We start from the raw sequence: 23,596 nt of genomic DNA on the forward strand, positions 1-23,596 counted from the left end.
ATATGGAATGTGGATTGACAATGTAGATGTGGCTTCAGTGAGAAAGAATATTATAATGATCTGAGGGTACAAGAGATGGAGGATTAGAATTAGCCAGTTTACACCAAATGCTGTTTCCACCTCACAATAATCAACACTACCAGCTGCTTCCTCCTTTTGCGCGCTTAAGTACACTGCCAAGCTCTGCCTCGATCTGCTCACACAGGGTCAGAAGCAACCTGTATGCCACACTTTACCCTGGCTCTGGGTTGGCGGATACACATCAGGGTCAATGGACTCAAGCTGCTAGAAAATGTGTCTGAAGTGCTCCCTAAGTGCTGTGTCTGAGTGAACCCCCACAACACATACCCCTGCCACTGCTGCTACTGTCGCTTGCTGAGCTCTTTTTATGCCACCTTCTGCAGGAAGTGCAGAGCTGTTATTCCTGCCTCACAACATCAGGATCTGCATGAGTTTTGGATGTTCTCCCTATGAATTTACAGATTGATTGGTATTAATAAATGCCATTGGGCTTACTCAAAACATTGTTCTAAGTCCTTCTTAACCATATCCACCGCCAAAACAACTCATCCTGCATTAAATAAGTCAATAACTGAATTGTGTTGCTTCAATCTGCTCTTTCACACACTCTGCCTTTTTCATTTTTTTATCGTGCAAGTGCTGAACTCACCACAGAAGCTGTGGCTTGGCTCTTTCAAAAATCTATGGCTTTTTATTAAAAATACAATGCAGTGTAATCAGTTCACTTCAGATTTATTGTTATTTGCACAATAAACAATGAAACTCTTATGTGCTCTTTTCACTATGCTTCCACTTGACATGAATCTTGCCCTGTAGTTAATGTAAAATGACAACACATAATGTAATGAGTGAAAAGTAATAGCCATTTAGCAAAAATAATCATATGATTTGAGCACACATCATTCTGTTATTACAAACCATGGTAGAACATACTGTTGAAAAAAGAGAGCTGTTGAATCAAAAGTAGGATTACATGATGCACTGACTTGCAGCTCTATTTGGGATCGACCATATGCTCATATGTCAAATTGGCCGAAAGTCAGTTACAAAGTGTACAGTTGAGGCTCTGTGGTTCTGGTGTAGGTCAGTGGTAGGCATACTTAAACTACTGGTATGGAATAGCAAAAAACAATCTTCAAGTCTCATCATCCACATGCTGGGCAGTGTTTATCAAGTACTGAATCATGGGTTGATGTTGCTGGTTTGCAAATGGTTTGTGGTGGGTTGTCTAAGCCAGTGTTTCTCAAACATTGGGTCACGATCATGGTTGCTGCGGTTGGGTTGTGGGTTGCTTACATAGGTTCATAATTAGGTCACAGTGGACCACAACTGGGTAATGGCAGGTCAACTAAGTGATCAGCAGAGCTGTGTGATATGTTTTCTTGTTTCTAAGTGAGCTTGTTTCACCAAGTGGGACCCCCGATTGTGCTTCTTTCACCAAGGAGGTGGCTTACATAACTAGAAACACTAATGTAAGGAAGGTGGTGTGGACTGAACGTATACTAATTAGCTGCATGAAGCAGCACCGATGAAAACAAACCATAAGGGTCCCTCCAAGAGAAACAAAGCATATGAGACCCAGTGAAATAATAATAATCTTTATATATAATAAGCTACCATGGCTGTTCGTTTGTTTCTCCAGGATTTTAAATCACCTGTAGCTTGCAAAACACTTGACCTTGTGGACGCTAGGGGTTGCTATTGCCCCGTTGAACCCACCAGACAGACGTCCAGGACACACGTTAAAAGCATTCTTTAATATTTTTCTTCAATAAAGTGCCCAAAGCACCACAAACTCCACAATTCTCCAATAATACAATAAACAATAATTAATAACAATAACAATAATCCTCCTCTACCATCCAACTCCAGCTCCATCTGCTGGGTTTCCCACAGTCCTTTTATAGTCCATTACCCGGAAATGTTACTCCTCTTCTTCCGGGTCAAACACCACATCATCCTTCCTCAAGTGTTCCGGAAGTACTGCAAGCTTCCGTCCTCGTGACCCCGAAGTACTTCCGGGTTAGCATAACAGTAATAGTCCCCGGGTTCTTGGTGAGCTCCCCCCTGGCGGCACCCACGGTACCCAACAGGGCTAAAGAGACAGACTCCATGTCCCATGCTGCCCTGCAGTAATCCAGGGAACCATTTCTATCCATGGGAGTTGCCATCTAGCATCCCGGGGAATGTAGTGCCCTGAAAAGGCTGCTTTCTTCTGTTGAGGGGTGTCCCGGCCCAACTGAAACTCCGGCCGTCCATCACAACCTATTAACCTGAAATTTTGACGATGCGGGCTCGGCTCCATGCTCCCATCTTCTGTTAGGGAGCCCTTGAACCCTACACCGTTGATAGTTATAACCAAGATGAGCTAGACGGTGAGGCAATAACATTAGAGTAAGAGGTTGGTGCAAATGTGCAAAGTGCTTTTATTTAAAATCCAACAACAAAAACAAAGGTGTTCAAAATAAAGAGTGCAATGCGTTCAAAAGTCATTAAATAAATAATCCATTAAAGAAATGTGGAGGTTTAAAAACAATGCCAAAACAATCCTTTAAAACCGAAGTTAAAACGTTATGCAGGAAGCAGTCTTTTTTAAAAAAACAATGACAAGCCCGGTGCTTCTTTTAATCTAGCGTCTCACCTGCTTCTACCATTAGGGCCCTGCAGCAGGCGAGACGCTCTCTCTGCAGCTGACCTTCTTTCACTACGGCTTCTGCTGTCAGTCGCCATACCGATCCTTGGCTCAAGTAGGATCCTCTGGGCAGCGACTTGGGACTCCCCTACGACCAAGACTCTCACGCTGGGGACACCACGTCCCAAGTCCCGACTTCCGCTGCCTTCCACAGAGAGTCTCCCGCCTTCCGGTCACTTCCGTCCTTCAAAATAATTTCTACAGAGTGACCACATCTACTACTCCCCCGGGTGTTGGCCAAACACCCAGGCTGCCTGCTCAGCTGCCACGAGCCTGCTCTCGCTCGCACTCCCGCACTGGCTTTCTCCCTTTCTCTCTCGCTCACTCCTGCAACCACCATTTCCTTCTCTTTTCTTTTTCTTGTTCTTTTTGTTCTTGTTCCTTTTTTTAACCGTCTCGGGCTTCTCTTTATAATGGACATGGCAGCTATGGCAATCAACAGTTCCTGGGAACAATTACGCTGCGGACCATCCCTCACCTGTCACCGCTTCAGCCACACTACCACGCCCCCTCACAACACTGCGAGCATGGTGATTATTTATTTAAAACAACTGGCCTTTGCTAAGAGAGCTGTGGACCCGCTATACCTCATACACATATACTACGTGACATCTACTATCCACTTTCAGGATGATGATTGACCTCCAAGGTTATTCCTCTTTTTTTTTTTATTTTATTTTATTGTAGAATCAACTCTCGGCAGCGGCCAGCAGGGCGCCCGTGCGGCGCATGCGTATGGGCGGTGTTCTCATCCCTACCACCTTCGCAGTCACTTCCCCTTCCTCTTCATATCTTAAATCATTCTTGAGGCAGATTGAAGACTTAAGAGACAGCTTAAGTGAAACATTAAAGAAAACGTACTAACTAATTGCAACACAAACACCGACTTAATCAATTCTAACGCTTTAAGATGCCGATTTAAGAAGAGGAGAAGCGGGCCGCTAGGGTGGAGAAAAGAAGAGCTGCTCAGGAAGCAGCAAGCGCATCAACCTCTGAGTAAACGAATGGTAAACGTACAGAGAAAGAGAATGAAAACTAGGAATGCTCAAGTCAAGTGTATTCACTGCACATTATCATGCATTGTGCTGTTACTGGTAATAATAATAATAATGAAAGATTTACTGCTGCTGCTGGTTTTGAAAATTTTGAGAACATTATTACCTTATTGTTTTCCTAAGGCCCTCCACTGTATGAAAGAAACTCCTGAACTAGTTTGACCGTGAATTGGAGCATTATTATATAAACAAATATAACTTGGCCCTGAATGCTTTTTGGGGCTGTGATAACTCCACCCATGACAGAGGCTGTGAGCAGACAAGCGAACAGAAAATGTATTTTTACCTCAATAAAAATAGTTTCAAGAATTTGTGATAATCATTTTTGATTTCCTTTCGTTAACACAATGATTCCTCAAAAAGATAGAAGGCATTTTCTCTTAAATCAAACATAGTGCTTGGTCTTGGTTTCAGCGTTATAGAACATCAGTATATGCTATTAGGTATTGGCTTGTTTACACGCCACGTTCAATTTGAATAGCCACTAATTTAGTTGATCTCCAAAGGCTATTACATATGATTCATGATCTAATGACACCTTAAAGTATCTCCAGACCTCACTCTTCATAGTTTAAATAATTTCTTCCTGTCAAAAAACACAAACCCTGCACTTGTTAAAGAAAGCCTTTCTGAGTACTTGGATGTTAACTACTACAAAAAATGTTTACCTTTGCAACCTTGTTGGTGACATGTTAATGATCACCAATATTCCTAGCACTCTCAAGGAGAAATAATGTCACAGATGAACATGTTTTAGTGTTATAACTGTTAACCCACGTCTGGATGGCACTCTGCCACACGATCCAGTCAGTTGGGCCTCTGGCACTGGTCTGATTGCACACCAGGTGTTAGTCAAATACAGTGGACAAAAGCAACGTAGTTGTTTTGTTTTTTTATGAATGGTGAATGGTAAACAACAACAAAAACATTTATTCCTATAGCACATTTTCATATAAAGAATGTAGCTCCAAGTGCTTTACAATATATTCAAAGTGCTTTAAACTATCCAGTTAGAGAGGGAGAGAGGTTAGGAGCATGTGCTGATGCCAGTTAGTACAAGAAAAAATGAGAAGTTCATAAACGACTACAAAGACTGTCATTTCTCATAGAAACATAAAGTCAGTGACACAAGAACACAGTGAAACTGAGATAACAAGCATAGGAAAAGTAGTAAGTCTGAGCAATAATAAATTGAAACGTGCCTGTTTATTGATGTGATTTGTTCAAGTCTGACAGCCTTGTGAACTGTTGCCTACCAAACAAAGATGACATTTGCTGAAAGGATGTTGCTAAGAAAAATCTATCCTATGACATGACACTTGGGACAGATGTGTTTCTTGGAAAAAATAAAATTTTAAATGCAAGATGTTGGGGGAGGCACCAGAGAAAATGAGTGATAGAAGATGAGGAAAAAAGAAGAGAGACACACAAGAGTTAAGCAGATGGTAACCTGAATATTTGGGAAATACCAGTAGTGAGAAGCATAGAAGCAGCCAGTCTGGAAATGGTTTTTCCCTTTTTGTCTTTGTGAAGTTGTTTTCAAGGTATTGATCTGTTTATCAATGGAAATATTAAAGTGGAGAATGTGAGCTCTTTTCCCTTTCTTCCTAATAAATCTTTTTAAACAATGGCCTTTGTGACTCAATTTACCTAAGATGAGAGCCAAACCATTTTAAGACTGGCCTGCTTCACCCTACATATTTCATCATTAAACCCGCACATCCGCTGCCACATATATTTATTTTCTGTTGTTGTTTTTCAATTGGGAATTAGGACAACATTCAGAACTGAAGTTTAAAACTATCCTAAATGTCTGTTGGCTTTGTAAACATATTAAGTATTTCTTGTATTGGAAATTGTCATGTTATGTCATTTTCTAACCCACTTGATCCAGACCAGGGTCATTTAGTCTGGAGCCTAACCCAGCTAGCATAGGGCACAAGGCAGGAACAAACCCTAGACAGGGTACTGGACCATTGCAGGACGCACACACACACATGCATACATCAAACACACACTAGGGCCAATGTAGCATTGCCAATTCACCTAACCTGCATGTCTTTGAACAGTGACATGAAACCATAGTACTTGGAGGAAATCCACACAGACAAAGGGAGAACATACAAACACCGCAAAGGCAGGACTCAGTACGGGACACCTGGTCTCCTTACTGCAAGGCAGCAGTCCTGCCACTGCGTCACCTTGATTGAAAATTCAAATTGCAATTAATTGGAATTTTATTTATGTTAAATAACCCCTGCAGTGAATTGTGGTAAATTGTTTAGTGTTGCTGGCTTACACCTCCACAGCCCCCCTTGTCTTTCCTGGTTTTCTCTGGGGATCCAGAGATTAACTGGAAAACTGATACCGACTGGAAATAACAGCCTGAAGTCATTTAAATCATCTAACGTGTAAAGTACAGGGAAAAGGCTCCAAAAGAAAAGTCCATAATTGTGCGAGAGAAAGAAAGTCCTTGGTGGTATTTAGTAGGTGGGCAGTTGCATAAGCCACCATATTAGAGAGACAGGAATTCAAAACCTACATAGGAAAATCCATTGTGGTTGCAATCATTTGGTTCTGTTTTGTTTGCTTAATGGATCTGGTTTTGTGTACAGGGGCACAGTCATACTGAAACGGAAATTGTCTAAAATGTCTGAATGTTGTAGTATTAACTGTACCCTTCACTGGAACCAAGGGGTTTAGCTCAAATTCTGAAAAACAACCCCAGATCACTATCCCTCCTCCTACAGACTTTGCAGTAGGGACTATGTCATTCTTCTTGCATCCACCAAACCCTGATTGGTCCATCAGACTGCCAGATAGTGATGTGTGCATTCATCATTCCAGAGAACATGTGCCCACTGCCCCAGAGTCCAATGGCAGCATGCATTACACTCCAGCCAATGTTTGGAATTGAGCAATGTGATCTTAGGCTTAATGACACACAGTTCTTGTGCAGATTTTGCTGCCAGAGGCAGTCTAGAACTCTGTTGTGAGTGAAGCAACAGCAGATAAGAGATTTTTTTGTGCCATTAAATTTTTGATAATGTGAACTGTTTGGCTTATGCCAAACTTAATGTTTAGTCTAATGGCCAAAAACCTCAATTGTGGACCATGGAACCTTCTTCCACTCACTTTAGAGTCCCCTATGTGGCTTCTGGAAAAGTCTTGCTGAGACGTCTTGTGCTTTTTTTGTTTATATATATTGTGATATATGGCTGGCAGTGTATCCCGGCCAATACCCCCACGCCGCTAGGTGGAGTCCTCCCTGCAACATGGAGGTGCCCCGCATTCCCGCAGGGCATCATGGACATTGGAGTTTTCCTTCACAGCCCTGCTGGATACCGTGAGGGCCACCAGGGGATGCTGCAGGGAGGCACAAGGATTTATATTTTCATTATAGCCCGGAAGTACTACCTCATCACGAGGACGGAAGAAATGAAGTACTTCCGGGTTGAAGAAAAAGAAGAGTTTTTGATCTGACCCGGCAGTGCTAGGAAGTCACATGGACTGAGGGACAGAGGCATTTCCGGGTCAAGGACTTTAAAAGGACTATGGGAAACCCCAGCAGACTGAGCCGAGTTGGGAGGGTGTGGAACGGAGCTGCTGGGAGTGGAGGATTGAGTAGTGTGTTGATTATTGTTATTTATTGAGTATTGTGGAGTGGAGGTACTTTGTGCACATCAGTATTATAAGAATAAATATAATTATTGGACTTTTTACCTGGTGTCTCAACATGTTGTCTAAGGGTTCAAGGGGTCGACAGCACCCCCTATCTGTCACAGTAGCGTAGTTGGCAGGATACTCTGGCCGTCTATTTGGCAGAGGACCTGAAAGAAAATATTTCTGTGGACAGAACCCAAAAGACAGTGTAAAGACACGCAGGAAAATCTCCAAACCCAACTTACTGAGAACGTCATGGGAAAGAAGAAGACTAAGCAAAGCGATAGAACTAGTGGAGGTCAAACGCTCGTCTTTGCCTACGCACAGGAGGAGAGTAGGAGCGGCTACACGCATTGGGAGAAGCTACCGGATGAAGACGACTGCAACGAGGTATGTGCCGGGGACGAACTTGAAAACATTTTTAAAATAATGCATTTTGTCCCATGCTCATACCTCATAGAGAAGCATCCGGAGGTTCTGCGGGAGGCAGGAGAAAATCCCAAAGGCGGTGGTGTGCTCTCATTCGAACCGACGAGCAAGAAGGACTTTCGCATGTCGTGTGCCAGCGAGGAACACATGACCAACCCCGAAGGATTGTGGGAAGGAGAAGGTCCGCGTCCTGCTGCTTATGGCTTCGCCCAAGAAATGACGGACTTGGACTTTCTGAAGGGGAAGGGGGAGGCAAGCGAAGCATCGCTCACCACACAAAAAGGTAAAAAGGTCTGGGAAATGACTGATCGGTCCGCCGATAAATTGATACAGGCGGATCACAGTCAGCCAAAGATGGCAACCTGGTCCTCTGAAAAAGACTACAATTCCCAGAAGCCTGCCAGAAGCGGGCGTGCTCATTGGCTCCCGGCCGGAAGGTAGGGCTAATGATGGCTCGAGCCTGCCTTCAGCCGATTTAAATAATAATATGGACGTGCATGAGCTGGAGAAATTACTTCAGCCCGTGCACAGTTTCTTACAGATTGTGTCAACAATAAAGAAGATTATCGAGGAGCTGGGAGCAGCGGCCGAAGTGCCTTTTAAAAAGGTGGATGAGTATCTATGGCGGTTGGGTCGGGAGCCTCCCGTATTGATCGATTCGGCAGTACAGGTAAGGGTTACTGGTACCGTAAAAGAAACAGGGATGCAGAGCGATACGGGCCTGCGATTAATGAATAGCGGGTGCCAAGTAGCTGCAAGCCCTACAAGAGAGTCAGGAACGATGACCGAGTGCCTGGTGGAAGGATCGATCGAGCCGGAGCAGCTGAATAGTGCTGCCTGCCAGAGCGATACGATCCTAAAGACACCGACACCGGTCAGTTGTAAATTAAAAGGAGTTCAAACAGTAAAGGGTCTCTCTCTGGCAAAGACTGTGGACAAGCCCCAGATTAAAAAGGAGATCCCTAAAGAGAAACGGGGTCTCCTGATAAAATAGAGAGTAGAGCTGTGAGCTCATGTGCGGCAGTGGGTCCCACCTTAGCGGATACAGGGGAGGAGCGTGAGTTTCCAAACTGTTTTCAGTCGTGCAGAGGGTGACCAGCAGGAGAACGGCGGTGATGCTATGAATGTCGCCAGCCGGGCCACATATGGCGTAATTGTCCACGGAGAACCGGGGACAAATCGTCTCATTTATATAATGTTCCCCCAAGGTTCTCCAAAGAATATTTTCCAGGACATAGCCAATGTCCGACCAGAAGCTCCTCCTGGAGGAAAACGTCCCTCGCGGGGCTGGACGCTTTGAACCACGGTTCTTCGCTGAGGGGAGGGAACTGTGATATATTGCCAACAGTGTATCCTGGCCAATACCCCCACGCCGCTAGGTGGAGTCCTCCCTGGAACATGGAGGTGCCCCGAATTCCCGCAGAGCATCATGGACATTGGAGTTTTCCTTCACAGCCCTGTTGGATACCGTGGGGGCCTGCTAGGGGACGCTGCAGGGAGGCACAAGGATTTATATTTTCATTATAGCCCGGAAGTACTACCTTGTCACAAGGACGGAAGAAATTAAGAAATTAAGAAAAAGAAGAGTTTTTGATCTGACCTGGACATGCTAGGAAGTCACGTGGACTTAGGGACAGAGGCATTTCCGGGTCAAGGACTTTGAAAGGACTATGGGAAACCCCAGCAGACTGAGCCGAGTTGGGAGGGTGTAGAACGGAGCTGCTGGGAGTGGAGGATTGATTAGTGTGTTGATTATTGTTGATTATTGTTATTTATTTAGTATTGTGGAGTGGAGGTGCTTTGTGCACATCAGTATTATAAGAATAAATATAATTATTACACTTTTTACCTGGTGTCTCAATGTGTTGTCTGAGGGTTCAAGGGGTCGACAGCACCCCCTATCTGTCACTATATATATATATATATATATATATATATATATATATATATATATATATATATATTTTATAAAGAATTTCTTTCTCTTTTCCACTGTTGCAAAAACTGCTGAAGCTGTGACTGCTGAAGCACCCAGGCAACATTTGTTGTCTGCACAGTTTCTCTAGTCTTTTCCAGTGTAGCTTATAACTGCTTCAGAGTTATCGTAGGTCTCTTAGTGGCCTCACAGTTCTTCTATCACAATCACTCAGTTGCTGTGGACAGCTTCCTCTAGCAAGTTTATAGTCATGCCATACTTTTTCTGTTTCTTCAACATTGTTTTAAGTGGACTCCATTGGATATTCAGTGACTTGATATTTTCTTTTCTCCATTCCCTGACTTGTGCTTTTCAATAAGCTTTTCACAGAGTTGGACATTGCAGATAAAGGTGTACTTATTCTCCAATCAATTGAAACTGTTTGGCTTCAGACAAGTGCTCTACATTATAATTCACTACATTAACATTCTAGGTCTGATGATCTAGGCTTGATCAATCTCTCATCATCAGGTGTAAAACATAGCCCGGCCACAGACAGACACGTCAACGCAGTGTCCAACACATACACGTTTATTTACCGCAATTATTTACAAATAACTATTTACAGTTCACAGTCCTTGTCTCCTTTGGCCGCCTCCACTCCTGTCCCACAAGCTCCGTCCTTTTTCCACCCGACTCCAGCTCTTTGATTGGAGTGAGGCGGCCCCTTTTATCCTGTCCCGGATGTGCTCCAGGTGCCTGATGATGGACTTCCGGAAGCACTCCCCAGTGTGGAGGAAGTGCTGCCCTTGCACCCGGAAGCACTCCGGGCATAAACCATCCCTGGTCTGTCAGCACTTCCTGGTGTCCCGGAAGTGCTGTCCCCCAGGGATCAAGGACCAGCCGGGTACTCAGGGAAAATAAGTGCCGCTCTCACGGTTCCTCCTTCCTCCAGGCATCCCGGCGGGGCAGGGTTCCTGGCCGTCTATCACACAGGATTAAAATAGTCCGAACACTTATTAGTTTTACACCTGGTTGACACCTGCAGCACTTTTACAGTTTATCTTCTCTCCTCTTCTGGAGGTCAAAGATTTCCTTTAAACTATACTTTTGGTGTTCTAACTTTCCACCTCCGGCAGTGCATACATATCTATTCAGCTCTCATAATATCTCATGTGTCCAAATATTGACATGTGGAGCTGACGTGACTGAGTCCAAATATTCAATTTCATATACAGAAGAACCATGATTATCTGTGTCCCAATTAACAGAGTTTCTACATTATCTGAGGTGAACCTGTAAGTGTAACGCACTACTTTTCTTATAATACATAAAAGCTTTGACATGAATACTGTACAGAGCATGTAAATATGAGAGGTGCTCAAATATAAATAGGAATTTACGATCTACACTTTGAATACAATGAAATGACTTACACACTATTTTTCTATGTAGTCTACTGCCACTGCAATACACTTGTTCCAACGCTCAGGAAGCTTCTTAATCCCAGAAAAGTAGTAGTTTTTGACTGCATGTTGACCCATTCTTTCACAGCATCAATAATCTCCTCATTCGACTTGAATTTCTTCCGTCCTAAAAATTCTAAAAATAAAAAAGTGGACCTAAAAATACTGCTAAAAATAAAAAAGTGGACCCAATAGATGATAGATCCCTTTGAATTACTTGCACCAATAATACACTCTAGATGGAGAGAGACACTCATCCCCAAAATGATTTTTAAGTCTTGAATAAATCTGAGATGGAACGACTCCTTCATTTGTCAAAAGTGTAATAATAAGTCGCTACGCAACACTACTATGTACCTCCTTTTCTGACATGTTGATTACAACTAACAGGAAGGGGGGGGGGGGGGGGGGGACAGCTACCACTATTAACGACAAGTTCAAACATGCATGTGTTTGTCTAATGAGTCTTGTCTACCTTGCACTCCTTATAAGAACAGAGCATGAAAATTACTGTTTATAATTGAATGCCCCTCTTACTATACTTTTAGCCGGTGACTGTGGGAAAATGGGCATGGCTCCCTGACCCTTCCCTAAGTGCACCCCTCGGATATTGTCAATGTGTTGTCAACGTTGACCATGTACATATGCTTCATTGTTTCTCTCATCTGGGATTTTTGAATTTATACAACAATGGAAACTGCTCAGAAAATCCACACAGGTTTCCTCCTACAGACAATCTAAATGCCATTGAAACAGCCCTTTTTTATATTGAACTGCAGGAACAAACTACATTGCCAAAATTTTGATGCTGAGGTGACTGTGAAACATTGTGGCAAAAAGCAATGAACATTAAATTAAGGTATGAAAAGAGGCCCTAAAAGTGAAACTGAAACATATAAACTGGGAAAATCTTTTTTATCCACAATTATTAATACTGGGTTGGCACCCTGCCTGGGATTGGTTCCTGCCTTGTGCCCTGTGTTGGCTGGGATTGGCTCCAGCGGACCCCCATGACCCTGTGTTCGGATTCAGCGGGTTGGAAAATGGATGGATGGATTATTAATACGAAATGGCTGTACCACCTGCTTTATCTGAGTTTTGAGTTATCCGGTGTAGCGTCAGTCCTGTGTCACCTTCATCAACTCAGTTAGCAAAATTGGAGAGTAAATACAAGACAGTTAGACCTAAGCCACTTCTGGCAACTCAGGTATCCTGAAAAAAGAGGAGATTAGATACCTCCTGTTAACACTTCATCCAGTTAAACTGGCTTAATTGTACTAAGGAAAAAGGGCAGAAAATGTGTCACCTTTACATCTTAGTGGGTAAAACCTGTTAAGGTTTCTTGGGAAAAATGGTGAGGCATAGTATCCCACTCACAATTCTGTGTGCTGAGCTGTATCAAACAAAGGGAGGAAACAATCCCCTGTAACATGCCAAGCAGCTGAACATGTTCAACTATGCTAGGGAGAGATGTACAAAATGTCTCCCAGTTACCCCAGATAGTTCTGACATACTGGGAATACCTCATATTTACATGGTTTTCACAATGTTGGAGAAAAAACACTTAGAGGGATATCTTAATAACCTGAACCTATTCTGTTGTGGGGCAAGAGAGTGAGTAATATCAGCTACACTTCATCCAGATGAACTATACAGGGGAAGAAGGAGTAAACAGCTTCAATTAGCACTTAAGCAAGCATGACAGTTTTGCTACTAAAGTGACAGAAAAAATGCTTCTTACTTGTGCCTCACCAAACAGTCAAGCATTATTAGGAGTGGAGTATCCATGGCTCTCTGATACACCCTAGCCACCTCAAAATCTTACACTTCACTGAAAATCAAGGTGTAGAATTAACTCCCATTTACACTTGCTATCTCCCAGTTCCAACTGTTAAGTGGAGAGGCAATTCGTTCCAGTAGCAATTCTGATATCTTTCCTGGAGGTTAAGGAGAGAAATCACATCAGAAAACTCAACCTATTCACATATGCATGGGAAAAATGTAAAGAAAACGCAAAGTTGCACGTCTGCCAGAAGGATGTTGCATATCTCAATGGCAATGGACATCTCAGTTTTACTGGGGAATGGACTGATCAAACAGCCAGCAATCTCCTACCCAGCCCTCCCAATTTGGCTTTTTTGGGAAAGTGGTAAGAACATCTTAGTTGGTATAGCTAATTTGTCTACTAAGAGAACACATACTAGTTATAGCCAGATTCACCAGTTGAGCTACTGCAGAGAAAAACGAAATGTGAAATAGCTAGGGTTTGATCAGAAAAGCAGAGCAAAAACAATATGAATATTCCCAAAATACAAACAGGTTACCTCATAGGAAGTGGCAAGAGGAGATGAAGGAGAGAGGTACAGTGCCCTCCATAATATTTAAGATAAAGATAAATTTTTACTTGATTTACCCTTTTTCTCCACAGTTTAAAATTACAAGTCAAATAATTCAGACATTATTAAAGTGCACATTTTAAACTTTAATGCAAAGTAGAAATGACAACAATTTTTATACATTAAGGGCAACATAATGTTTGGGACATAGCAATGGCAGGTATTATTAAAGCAGTCTTACTGAGTGCTTTGTTGCATATCAATTGCATGCAATGACTGCTGGATGTCTGCAATTCATAGACTTCACTAAGTGCTGAGTATCTTCTCTGATGATGCTATTCCAAGCCTCTAATGCAGCCATCTTCAGTTCCTGCTTGTTTTGGAGACATGCTCAATTGTATTTAAATCGGGTGACTGGCTTGGCCATTCAAGAATTTTCCATTTTTTAGGTTTGAAAGATTCCTTTGATGGCTTGTCAGTATATTTGCAATCATTATTGAGTTGTATGATGATGCACCATCCAATGCATTTGGTTGCATTTACCGTAACTTGATCACATAAAATATTTCTATACAGCTCAGAATTAATTGTGCAACTGCCATCAGCAGTTACACTATCTTTGAAGATAAGTGTATCTGTACCTGTGGCAGCCATACATACCCAAGTAATAATACCCCCCGCCACCATGTTTAATAGATCAAGTGGTATTCTTTGAATCTTGGATTGTTCCTTTTTATCTTCACACTTTGCTCTTGCCATCACTTTGATGCAGGTTCACCAAGACCTTTTTCCAGAATTCTGTAGGGTCCTTTAAGTAGATTTTCGCAAACTGTAATGTAGTCATCCTGTTTTTGTGGCTAACTAGTGGTTTGCATCTTAGAGTGCGGCCTCTGTATCTCTGTTATGATCTGTATGATGGGTGTTTGGGGTTTTTTCTTTACAATAGTGAGGATTCTTTTATTATCAGCAGTGGAGGTCTTCCTTGGCCTACCAGTCCCTTTGCAATTACTGAGCTCAGCGGTGCATTCTTTCTTCTTAAATGATATCCCAGATACTTGATTTAAGTAATTCTAACAGAATACTAATGCCTCTAATTATTTTATTCTTCTTTTTGGTTTTCAATGACAACTACAGGCTCCAAAGGGTAGAAGCAAGCCTAGGTATCTTATGCCTGCACTATTGATGCAATGAAGCACATTTACACCAATTGTCCCAAACATTATGGTGCCCTGAAATGGAGGGGATCATGTATTAAAAAGTGTTGTCATTTCTACATGGTCTGACCGATATGCAAATACCCTTAAATTAAAGTCTGCAATTTGCACTTTAATCATGTCGGAATTGTTTGATTTGTAAATTTAAACTGTGGATCAGTTTGTATTTGGACATTACTGGTACTCTTCAGGCTTGTCTTCTGGTGGCACCTTAGCAGTGAACTACTTTCTCCTTATCTCAAACTGGCTGAAAGATTATTTCCTGTGGTGTGGGAGGAGGCCAGCCTGACTCCTTTTTTAAGCTCCACCCACCCGTTTCTTACTGATTAATAATGCAAAAGCTGAAGAAGAGGAATTAAAAACAAGCTGGTAAAGATGACATTACGTTTTAATTAGATATCCTGGTAGACTTTGTCCCCTGGCGCACTTTTACCAGCAAAAGACTCTTGTCAGTCATAGAAGTGCAGATGTCACTTAGCACTGCAGTGTTTTCTGCAGCAGTCACTTTTACTTAGGGTCCAGTAGAGGATGCCAAGTCGCTGTCTTCTAGGATATACTAATGCCCACAGACATGCAGACTAGGAAAAGTTCAATCTACCCAAGGTTTAAGGAACTAAATTCAAAAGTATATAGCTGTGATTTTCAAATTCTATTCTGAGAAACCTCTCAACTGGATCCACTGCACTGGCTTCCTGTCCATCTTAGATTCTGTTTTCCTGTAAATTTCCAGACTCTCTGACTGCTTATCAGTGCTAGATGAACAACTACCTGCTATATATTGTCTAATATCCACATATGATGGAGACCTTAATGACTTACTTTCTGTAGTAGACCTTTCTTGGCCTCTTCTTGATTATGAAAAAGACCAAAATGACATCACTGTGACTTCTTATATGCTAAATATTCTTTTAATTGTCATTGGTGCTATATGCCTTGCTAATTCATTTATTCTTCTATATTATGCTATACTATACTATGCTATGCTATGCTATGCTATACTATACTATACTATACTGATGTTCTTTCAGTGCAAGATGGCACAAAGAGTAGTGCTCTTGCTACTTGTGGCAGAGTGGTTGAGGCTTTGGACTTCAAATCCAGAGGATGTGTGTTCAAATCCTGCTATTGATACTGTGTGGCTATGAACAAGACACTTCACATGCCTGTGTTCCAATTAGAAAAAATTGTTGTAAGTCACCTTAGATAAAGACATCAGGTAAATAATAATAATCAACTTGCATTCTATCTTTGTAAGATCTGGCACATTTTATCTGTTCTAGACAACACTTCTATTTTCCTATCTTTTATTACAGTTTTGAACAGAATTGTCTCATTATAGGGAGTGTTGCTAATAATCTGTTTTAAACTATTAGATATTTGGGCCAAGTACAGCAGTCAGCTGGCTGCAGGGCAAACACACAACACTCACTAGAAATTTACATTCACAAACATAAGAATACCTACACTTCACTTAGAGTGCACCGCATCTCAGAATCAAAGTGCAATAACTCCACTGTGGTACCTCAAGAGCAACTTTATCTTTGCTTTTGATAGTTATTAATTTTCTGAATCTCTTAAAACACCATTTTATGAAAATACCCCTTGCACACTACAGAACCTTTCCAGGGATTCTTCAGTTGAACACTTTATTTACATAATCTTGGAGAGTTGGGAGTACTCACAGCATGTGTCCATGAATATCAATCATGAAGTTTGACATCCCCTGCAACTCAGTAAGAGCAGTCTGCAACTCATCCCAACAAAATTAAACAGATTTGATTTTGTTTAAAATTGTTGAGGGAGGCATGCAAAGAGTGCTCACCTGAAAGTACAATTTATACAATGTGCTCTCAAGTAAAGTAGGAACATGTGTGTTTTGGATCAGGTAAACAGAAGACAGGGTCATTTGTCTGATGTTTCATATTTGTCATATAATAACAGAATTGAAAGAGGAAAATAAAAGGGACGAGATGGCAGCTGAATGGTGATGTGCTGCTTGCTTTAGACTGGAAGGAGGTTTATGAAAGGTGCTATATACATTAAAACTGAATTGAATGCCTAGAGCTATTATGGTCCTAGTGGTTTACCCTGATGCATGTGGTCTAATTTCAAGCCCAATTGCTCTCTGTATGGAGTTTGTATTTGTCCTCTGGATATTTGGTTGTTTGTACAACATCTCAACTCTGAACTCAAGAATTAATAAAATAACAGTGGGAGATCGAGCCTTTAGTTACAGGGCATCTAAACTGTGGAATGGTCTGCCTGCTACCATAAGAGATGCCCCTTCGGTCTCAGCTTTTAATTCCCGGCTGAAGACTCACTATTTCAGTTTAGCACACCCTGACTAGAGCTGCTGATTAACTGTACAGACTGCATCTCTGTTGTTAGTCATTAACACTAAAACATAAGTAACATGACCTGCCAAGTTATTTTGCCTGCCTAAGGCAAAGTCATCCCTGATAGAGGATCACAGGAATCGTGGGGTAGAGGGGTCCTTTCATCAGATTGGCTGGCCCAGCGCTTTCTTAGCTGTGGAATGGCCAAATGGGGGAGGCAGCTTGATGGCTGAGGTCTCCAAATCCAAATCACATTATGTGATATCATCTACAGTACTGTTAAATTCTGCTCTGTACTTTTAAAATTTTTATTTTTATACTGTATTATTTGTTCTGTTCTGTGTATTGTATTGTATTGACCCCCTTCTTTCTGACACCCACTGCACGCCCAACCTACCTGGAAAGGGGTCTCTTTTTGAACAGCCTTTCCCAAGGTTTCTTCCATTTTTCCCCTACAAGGGTTTTTTTGGGAGTTTTTCCTTGTCTTCTTAGAGAGTAAAGGCTGGGGGGCTGTCAAGAGGCAGGGCCTGTTAAAGCCCATTGCAGCACTTCTTGTGTGATTTTGGGCTATACAAAAATAAATTGTATTGTATTGTATTGTGTATAGGATTAATGGGGTTTGACAATATTATGTTATGCTAAGATTTACCTCAGTAATACATTTCTGGGGTTCTTGTCTGGGAGTAATCTTGGTGTTGAATGTGTGATATATAAATAATTTTTGTAAGTGTTTTTTATTTTTATTCTTTAAAGGAGGGAGAGAAACAAAAATTAATAAGAGCGGAGAAAAGTTTTCAGAAAAAAAGGGGGGTGGTGAGTGCTATTGAGCTGAATTGAATTGCAAAGGAGGGGCAGGAATGAAGTCAGGCTTGAGAGAGAGACACAGAGAGAGAGAGAGAGAGAGAGAGAGAGAGAGAATGTCTGCAACAGTACAGCTTTTCACAAACAGAGAGAGTGCTCTCAGCAGAGGTACTGAGGAAGTCCAAAGCTGGACATGTATTGGGATATTTGGTTAGAAAACCTCAAACGTGTGATGCTACGGTTATGAACTCTTGACAAGCAGACAGTTGCTGGGACCATATGTCTTTTACCTCGGAGCGCAGTACGCAGTGGAAACTCCATTAGTCCTTCAGGGCAAGAAGTGAGCGAAGGCTTTCGCTCTCTCTCTCTGAGCCTTTGTGACATCCACTCTGTCAGCAGTGAAGTTCTGTCTCTGTGCACTGGAAATACAAGCAGTAAAGTTAACTTGCACCATCAAGAGGGAAAAAGCACTGGGAAAGGTGTCAAATGCTAGATGGTCAGCAGCCACAGAAGCTTTTGACTTTATTTTTCAACTAAAACTTTCATTCTTGGTAGCAAAATGGAAGAAGTTTTGCAAGCTTTTCTCAAAAAAGATTAACAATCAGAGGAAGAGGCTACTTTTGTGACTTTTTACATATATAGCACACAGAACTGAAACTATCCTTTACTGCTGTTTTTCACAAAAATTAAAAAATTGGCATATATTTGTTTATTTTTTTTCAGTTTGAGATGAACAAAATGCCACTCTGATGACAATGGCCTCCCTGGACTGAGACACTTTTGGGATTTTTCCTTTATTTTTATTTTGAAGGAGAGTGAAGAGGATTGCATGTGTGCAAGACCTGGATTGGCCAGTAGCACAGAGGCCATGTGGCTTTGAGGGACTGTGTACACCTCGCTGGTCCAAGCATTGTGCATGGGCAGTGGTGGTGGTGGGGGGGCGGGGGTGGAGGGGAGTTGGGTCCGAAAGAAGTGTGGAGGGAGGGGGTGGAAGGTGAAGCCTGAATGAGTACTGTCCCGCTTGGCGACTCTCACAGTGGACAGGCGCAATGGGGATTCAGGGCATGGAGCTCTTTGCAGTTGGAGTGGTCATCATACTCTTTGTGGCTGTGCTGAAACAGTTTGGGATCCTCGAACCCATGTCTATGGAAGGTACTGTACAGTGCTGTCTTCTAATTTTACTACGCCACTGATCCCCACTCCCATCCCCTGTTTATCTTAAAAGCTATGTGCGCAAAAATTGAATAATGAACCCACTGTAGTATCTATTTTCTAAAGAGAATCTGTAGTTTTGTAAAACAACTGTAAATCATGTTGGGCAGAAAAAATAATGAAACTATGCTGATAGAAGAATCTAGTTTTGTTTTTGTTTTGCACAATAATATGACCTTTCTAGTACAGCTAGATGGTCACCCCAAGTAATTTTATCTAGCCATTGATTTGTCTATTTATTTATTTATGCATCAAGAGAATAAAGATAGCCTATGCATCTTGCCAAATGTTTCCTGGTTGTCTGCAGATGTCGTGGAGTTTGCAGCAGTTATTCCAAACATGTACTAAGCCCAATTTGTGCAGCACCCTATATCTGCAGGGAGGTGTATTTGCACCCACTTTTGGCTTTTTATTCCTATGATGAATGGCTCTGTGGTGTGAGTTGTGCATGGGCTGGGAGCCCAAACTTTCATTTTTAGTTCCATATATTTGGTGCATTATTGTAAGATCTGAAATTATTGAGAGCTATTATTTCTTTCATTAATATCTATGCTTTTTCTACGATTTGCCAGGTAACCCTAATAAATTATTTACATTTTTTAGGGGACATAACACTTAGAAATCTTCCTTCTTTTTTGTATAAAATTTTTGTAGATTCCCTTACAGGAACATTCAAACCTTTGGTCATAGAAAAGTGTAAGTTTACATATTTCATGCTTTGCTGGATGCCCATCACTCAGCACTCCTTCTGCACACAGGGATTTCATTGTAAAAGTTAGTCAAAACTTCTGGTGCAAGTCAGTTGCCCACAGTTCAGCAGCCTCAGAGACTAGAACTACTGTCGTTAGCAATGAATGAAACAAGTTTTGTGTTAGTGTGAAGGGTTTAAAATTCTAAGGGCTGTTAATTTGCATCAATGTGTGTCCATTGCCAAATTATTTATTATTAACCGAGAGAAAAGACTATATTCCTTGATTAATACTTTCCCCAAACTGTCATAGCTTTTACGGTACCTAAACAAAACGTATCAATTCAAAACTATTTAGAGCTAACAGTTTTAAGAGAGATTTATTTAGGACCATTTGGAAGGTTTATGAATGGAGAATAAGGGCTTTGACGTTTTGCTCTTCGGTGCCACTCACAGAGCCCTGCCAGATGTTCTGCCCCATTTATGTGCTAAAGTTTTGAATAATCAGTTTCTCCTTATTTTTTGGGCAGTATCTACCTATATGCCAGTATGTTGGAGGCTAAGCAGAGTTAGCTTATAGACTTTTAGGTCTGGGACATAGTGTAATGTACTGAACCTGCAGACTACAGATAAACTGATTGGGAGGCATTAGTTTTATTGGCCTGGCAATCCTCCCCCACCTTACCTTGGATTAGGTCTTCCTTCCTGGTTTCTTATCTGGCATCAGAAAGTGTAAGATGTTCAGCCTTGGCAGGAGCTGAGGTGGTTGAGCTGGCTGAGATTTGACCGTATGCTGTGCCCAATTCTGTGCTGATAAGCAATTTTCATTATTGTCACCATCAGCAATTTGCGAGTGTGTCTACAGAAATAGAAAGTATTTGATTTCAGGATGCAGGTTGCCAGCCTCCGAGTTGTGTAGCTGTATTTACTGTTACATTTCATAAGCATATGCATTTTTCATCTTTCTTGTTTACTATTTATACTATCACTACTTTATTTATACTGTATTATTCTGTTTTACTATAAAACCATTCACTGCCTTAATTGTGAAAATGTATAGTTTATTTACCTTAACTGTAATGTGTAGCAATCACAGAGGCCTTAAATAAACAGTGTGAAAAGAAGGGTAAGTCCTTTGTTTGGAAGAAGTGAAAAGGTATACCCAGTAAGCGTTTGCAATGGTAGAGGCACTCCATTAAATTAGCTCCTATACATACAAAAACCATGCTGTGTGCAGTAATTGGAGACTACAAAGTTCTGCTAAAGGATATCAACCTGATTTTCTTTAAGTGGAGAGCTTGTACTAATGGCATATCAGTTATTCATCACAGTGTGTTTGTTATTATTACAATATTATTATCCATCTAGAGCAGCGTGGTGTCTTGGTGGTTAGTGCTGGTTTCTTCCAGTCAAAATCACTGGGATTAAATCTTAGCTCAGGTGTTGTCTGTGGAGTCTCAATATTCTTTCCATACGTGTATTAATTTTTCTCTGGATTAAACCTATGTTTTATGTTGACTGAAATTTGTCCCTGATGGAGATACAGTATGTGCATGAATGTGCCCTGCGATAGACTGATCCCTTTTCATTTTGATTCCTGCTTTCCCCAAATCCCCTTAGATAGGCTTCAACTTCACAACACTGAACTCTATCAAGCTAGTTTGACAAAGGATAGTCCATCCATCTATCAATTTCTAGAACTTGCTTCCAGAACTGATGGTTTGGACAGTCTGCATGGATTTGTTTCTCGGGGCAGTCTGTTTTTTCTTTCATATGTCAAACACAAACTTGTTACAAGTCCTGATACTGTATATATGTGTGTTATAAGAAATATCGGGACAGGTATAAATAATAATGTCAGGGACAAAGTAAGGAAACACATCCATATTCAGGTATAGATGATGGAAACAAAATTCGAGGAATCTGGTCTATTTGCTGGTACAGATGTCAAGAAAAAAGATCCGGAAAGATTTCTGATATCTAGTTATGAATATATTTCACTGAACTGAGTCTATATGCAGGTATGAATGGCAGGAACTGCTTTCCAGAAATGCTGTCCATTTGGTAGGAATTTTATTGGCCAAAATGCCAAGCAAAATAAGTTGATATGTGTAGTACAAACTTGCCAGAGTTACATTAATGCTTACAGTGTTACTGGATTCCTTCTTAAAAGTGCATATGTGGAAACACTTTTTAAATAATCATTTTAAGTGTTAATGTAACAATGATTTTGTTGTCCAGGTATTGATGACAACAATGAAGGACCATACAAGTGTAGATAATAATGAAATGGATCAAAACTTATTCCATGTTCTGGCATAAATGACAGAAAAAAATGATTGAACATTTCAAATTATATAAAGCCTCTTTTTTTTTCACCTGCATTATTATCATTCTTTAATTTAATATTATTTATTGTATCAGTATGCTGCTGCTGGAAAATGTGAATTTCCCATTGGGATTAATAAAGTATCTATCTATCTATCTATCTATCTATCTATCTATCTATCTATCTATCTATCTATCTATCTATCTATCTATCTATCTATCTATCTATCTATCTATCTATCTATCTATCTATCTATCTATCTATCTATCTAGACATCAATAAATATATCTATGGTCTTTTTGCAGTCATAGATATCAAAGAAAAGGGTTAAGAAACTCATTACATAAATTAAATATGTAAGCATAAATGGTAGTAATCAACATAAACTTGGGTCACATACAGATGCTGATGGCACTGTAATAACAAAAACCCAGAAAGAGACTAACATCAAGGGTCACCACTAAGAGACAACAGGAAACGTGTGAGGATCAAGTGCAGTGAAAGTGTGAAATCACCTACTGCTGCACCTTGTCATCTAGTGCTTTAGTCTTATGAATAAGATAAAAGCAGTGATTACATATACAGTATTGCCATTTTATCTCTGAGATACCTTTTTGTTGATTGAATACTATTTATTTCAGACACCTTATAATAAATGATACTGCCGTAATCAAAGTTCAAAAACTATATCTACAGGTATGCAGTCTATAGAAGACTATAAAGAAAATCAATTCAAACGCAGGCATAGATGATATTAATGACCATCTAGATGCTCAGTCCTTAGATGGACCTAAACAGTATTATTAAATTAAAAAACTGAACAAGTTTATAAACAAAAAAAAAAGTCTGATTATTCTGTTTCATTTTGCTTGTACTGCTTTGTAGCTATGGAAGTATGATGGTAGCCCTTACTTGAAAGTATTTGGTGTACACTCTGTAAAAATAGAGGAGGCAAAGTGTTTCTTTATAGCAATGCCATGGGGAGACCATTTTTGTTTCCCAAAAGAACCATCCAAATGAATATTCCAAAAATAGTATTTATTCATTTAGATCCATAACCATGAATAGATTATAGCAGATTTGTAAAATATCAGTGGACTCATGGTTTTAAAAAGACTCTTGATGCATATAACAAAACTAAGTTTGGGATTTCTTGATCTGTCAGTATCCTGCTAGGTAGTTCATTCTACATTAAAGACTTCTGTTTTGTTGGAACATTTCAAACCTTTTTAATGCCAAAATAACCAATTGTGTATGCAAAGAACCCTTCATAAAATAATATGGTTCATTCTCATGCAATGGTTTAATGATGAACTACATAAAAGAGTATGTAAAGAACCATTTAAGGACCATAATGTTTAAAAGTGTAGAGTGCACTGTCTTGCTTATAAAGGAAATTTACAGTCAGAGATATTCATGATGAAAGAATAAACTATGCA

At 40.7% G+C, this 23,596-nt stretch overlaps 1 protein-coding gene across 3 annotated transcripts in view; it reads left to right on the top strand.

Moving 5' to 3' along the window:
• The window catches only part of kcnip3a (Kv channel interacting protein 3a, calsenilin), a 298,418-nt gene that overhangs the window by 210,527 nt on the left and 64,295 nt on the right, over positions 1–23,596 (top strand). The window contains exon 1 of one of the 3 annotated variants that reach the window (XM_028798243.2): positions 18,919–19,080. The exons of the other annotated variants lie outside the window; for them this stretch is intronic. Coding sequence (XP_028654076.1) covers positions 18,978–19,080 — 103 coding nt within the window. The 5' untranslated portion in view covers positions 18,919–18,977. Of the gene's footprint in view, positions 1–18,918; positions 19,081–23,596 lie in introns of those variants that run through there. 3 annotated transcript variants of the gene reach the window in all.

This window comes from Erpetoichthys calabaricus, chromosome 1 (assembly GCF_900747795.2).
Source record: "Erpetoichthys calabaricus chromosome 1, fErpCal1.3, whole genome shotgun sequence".
Lineage (NCBI taxonomy): Eukaryota > Metazoa > Chordata > Cladistia > Polypteriformes > Polypteridae > Erpetoichthys > Erpetoichthys calabaricus.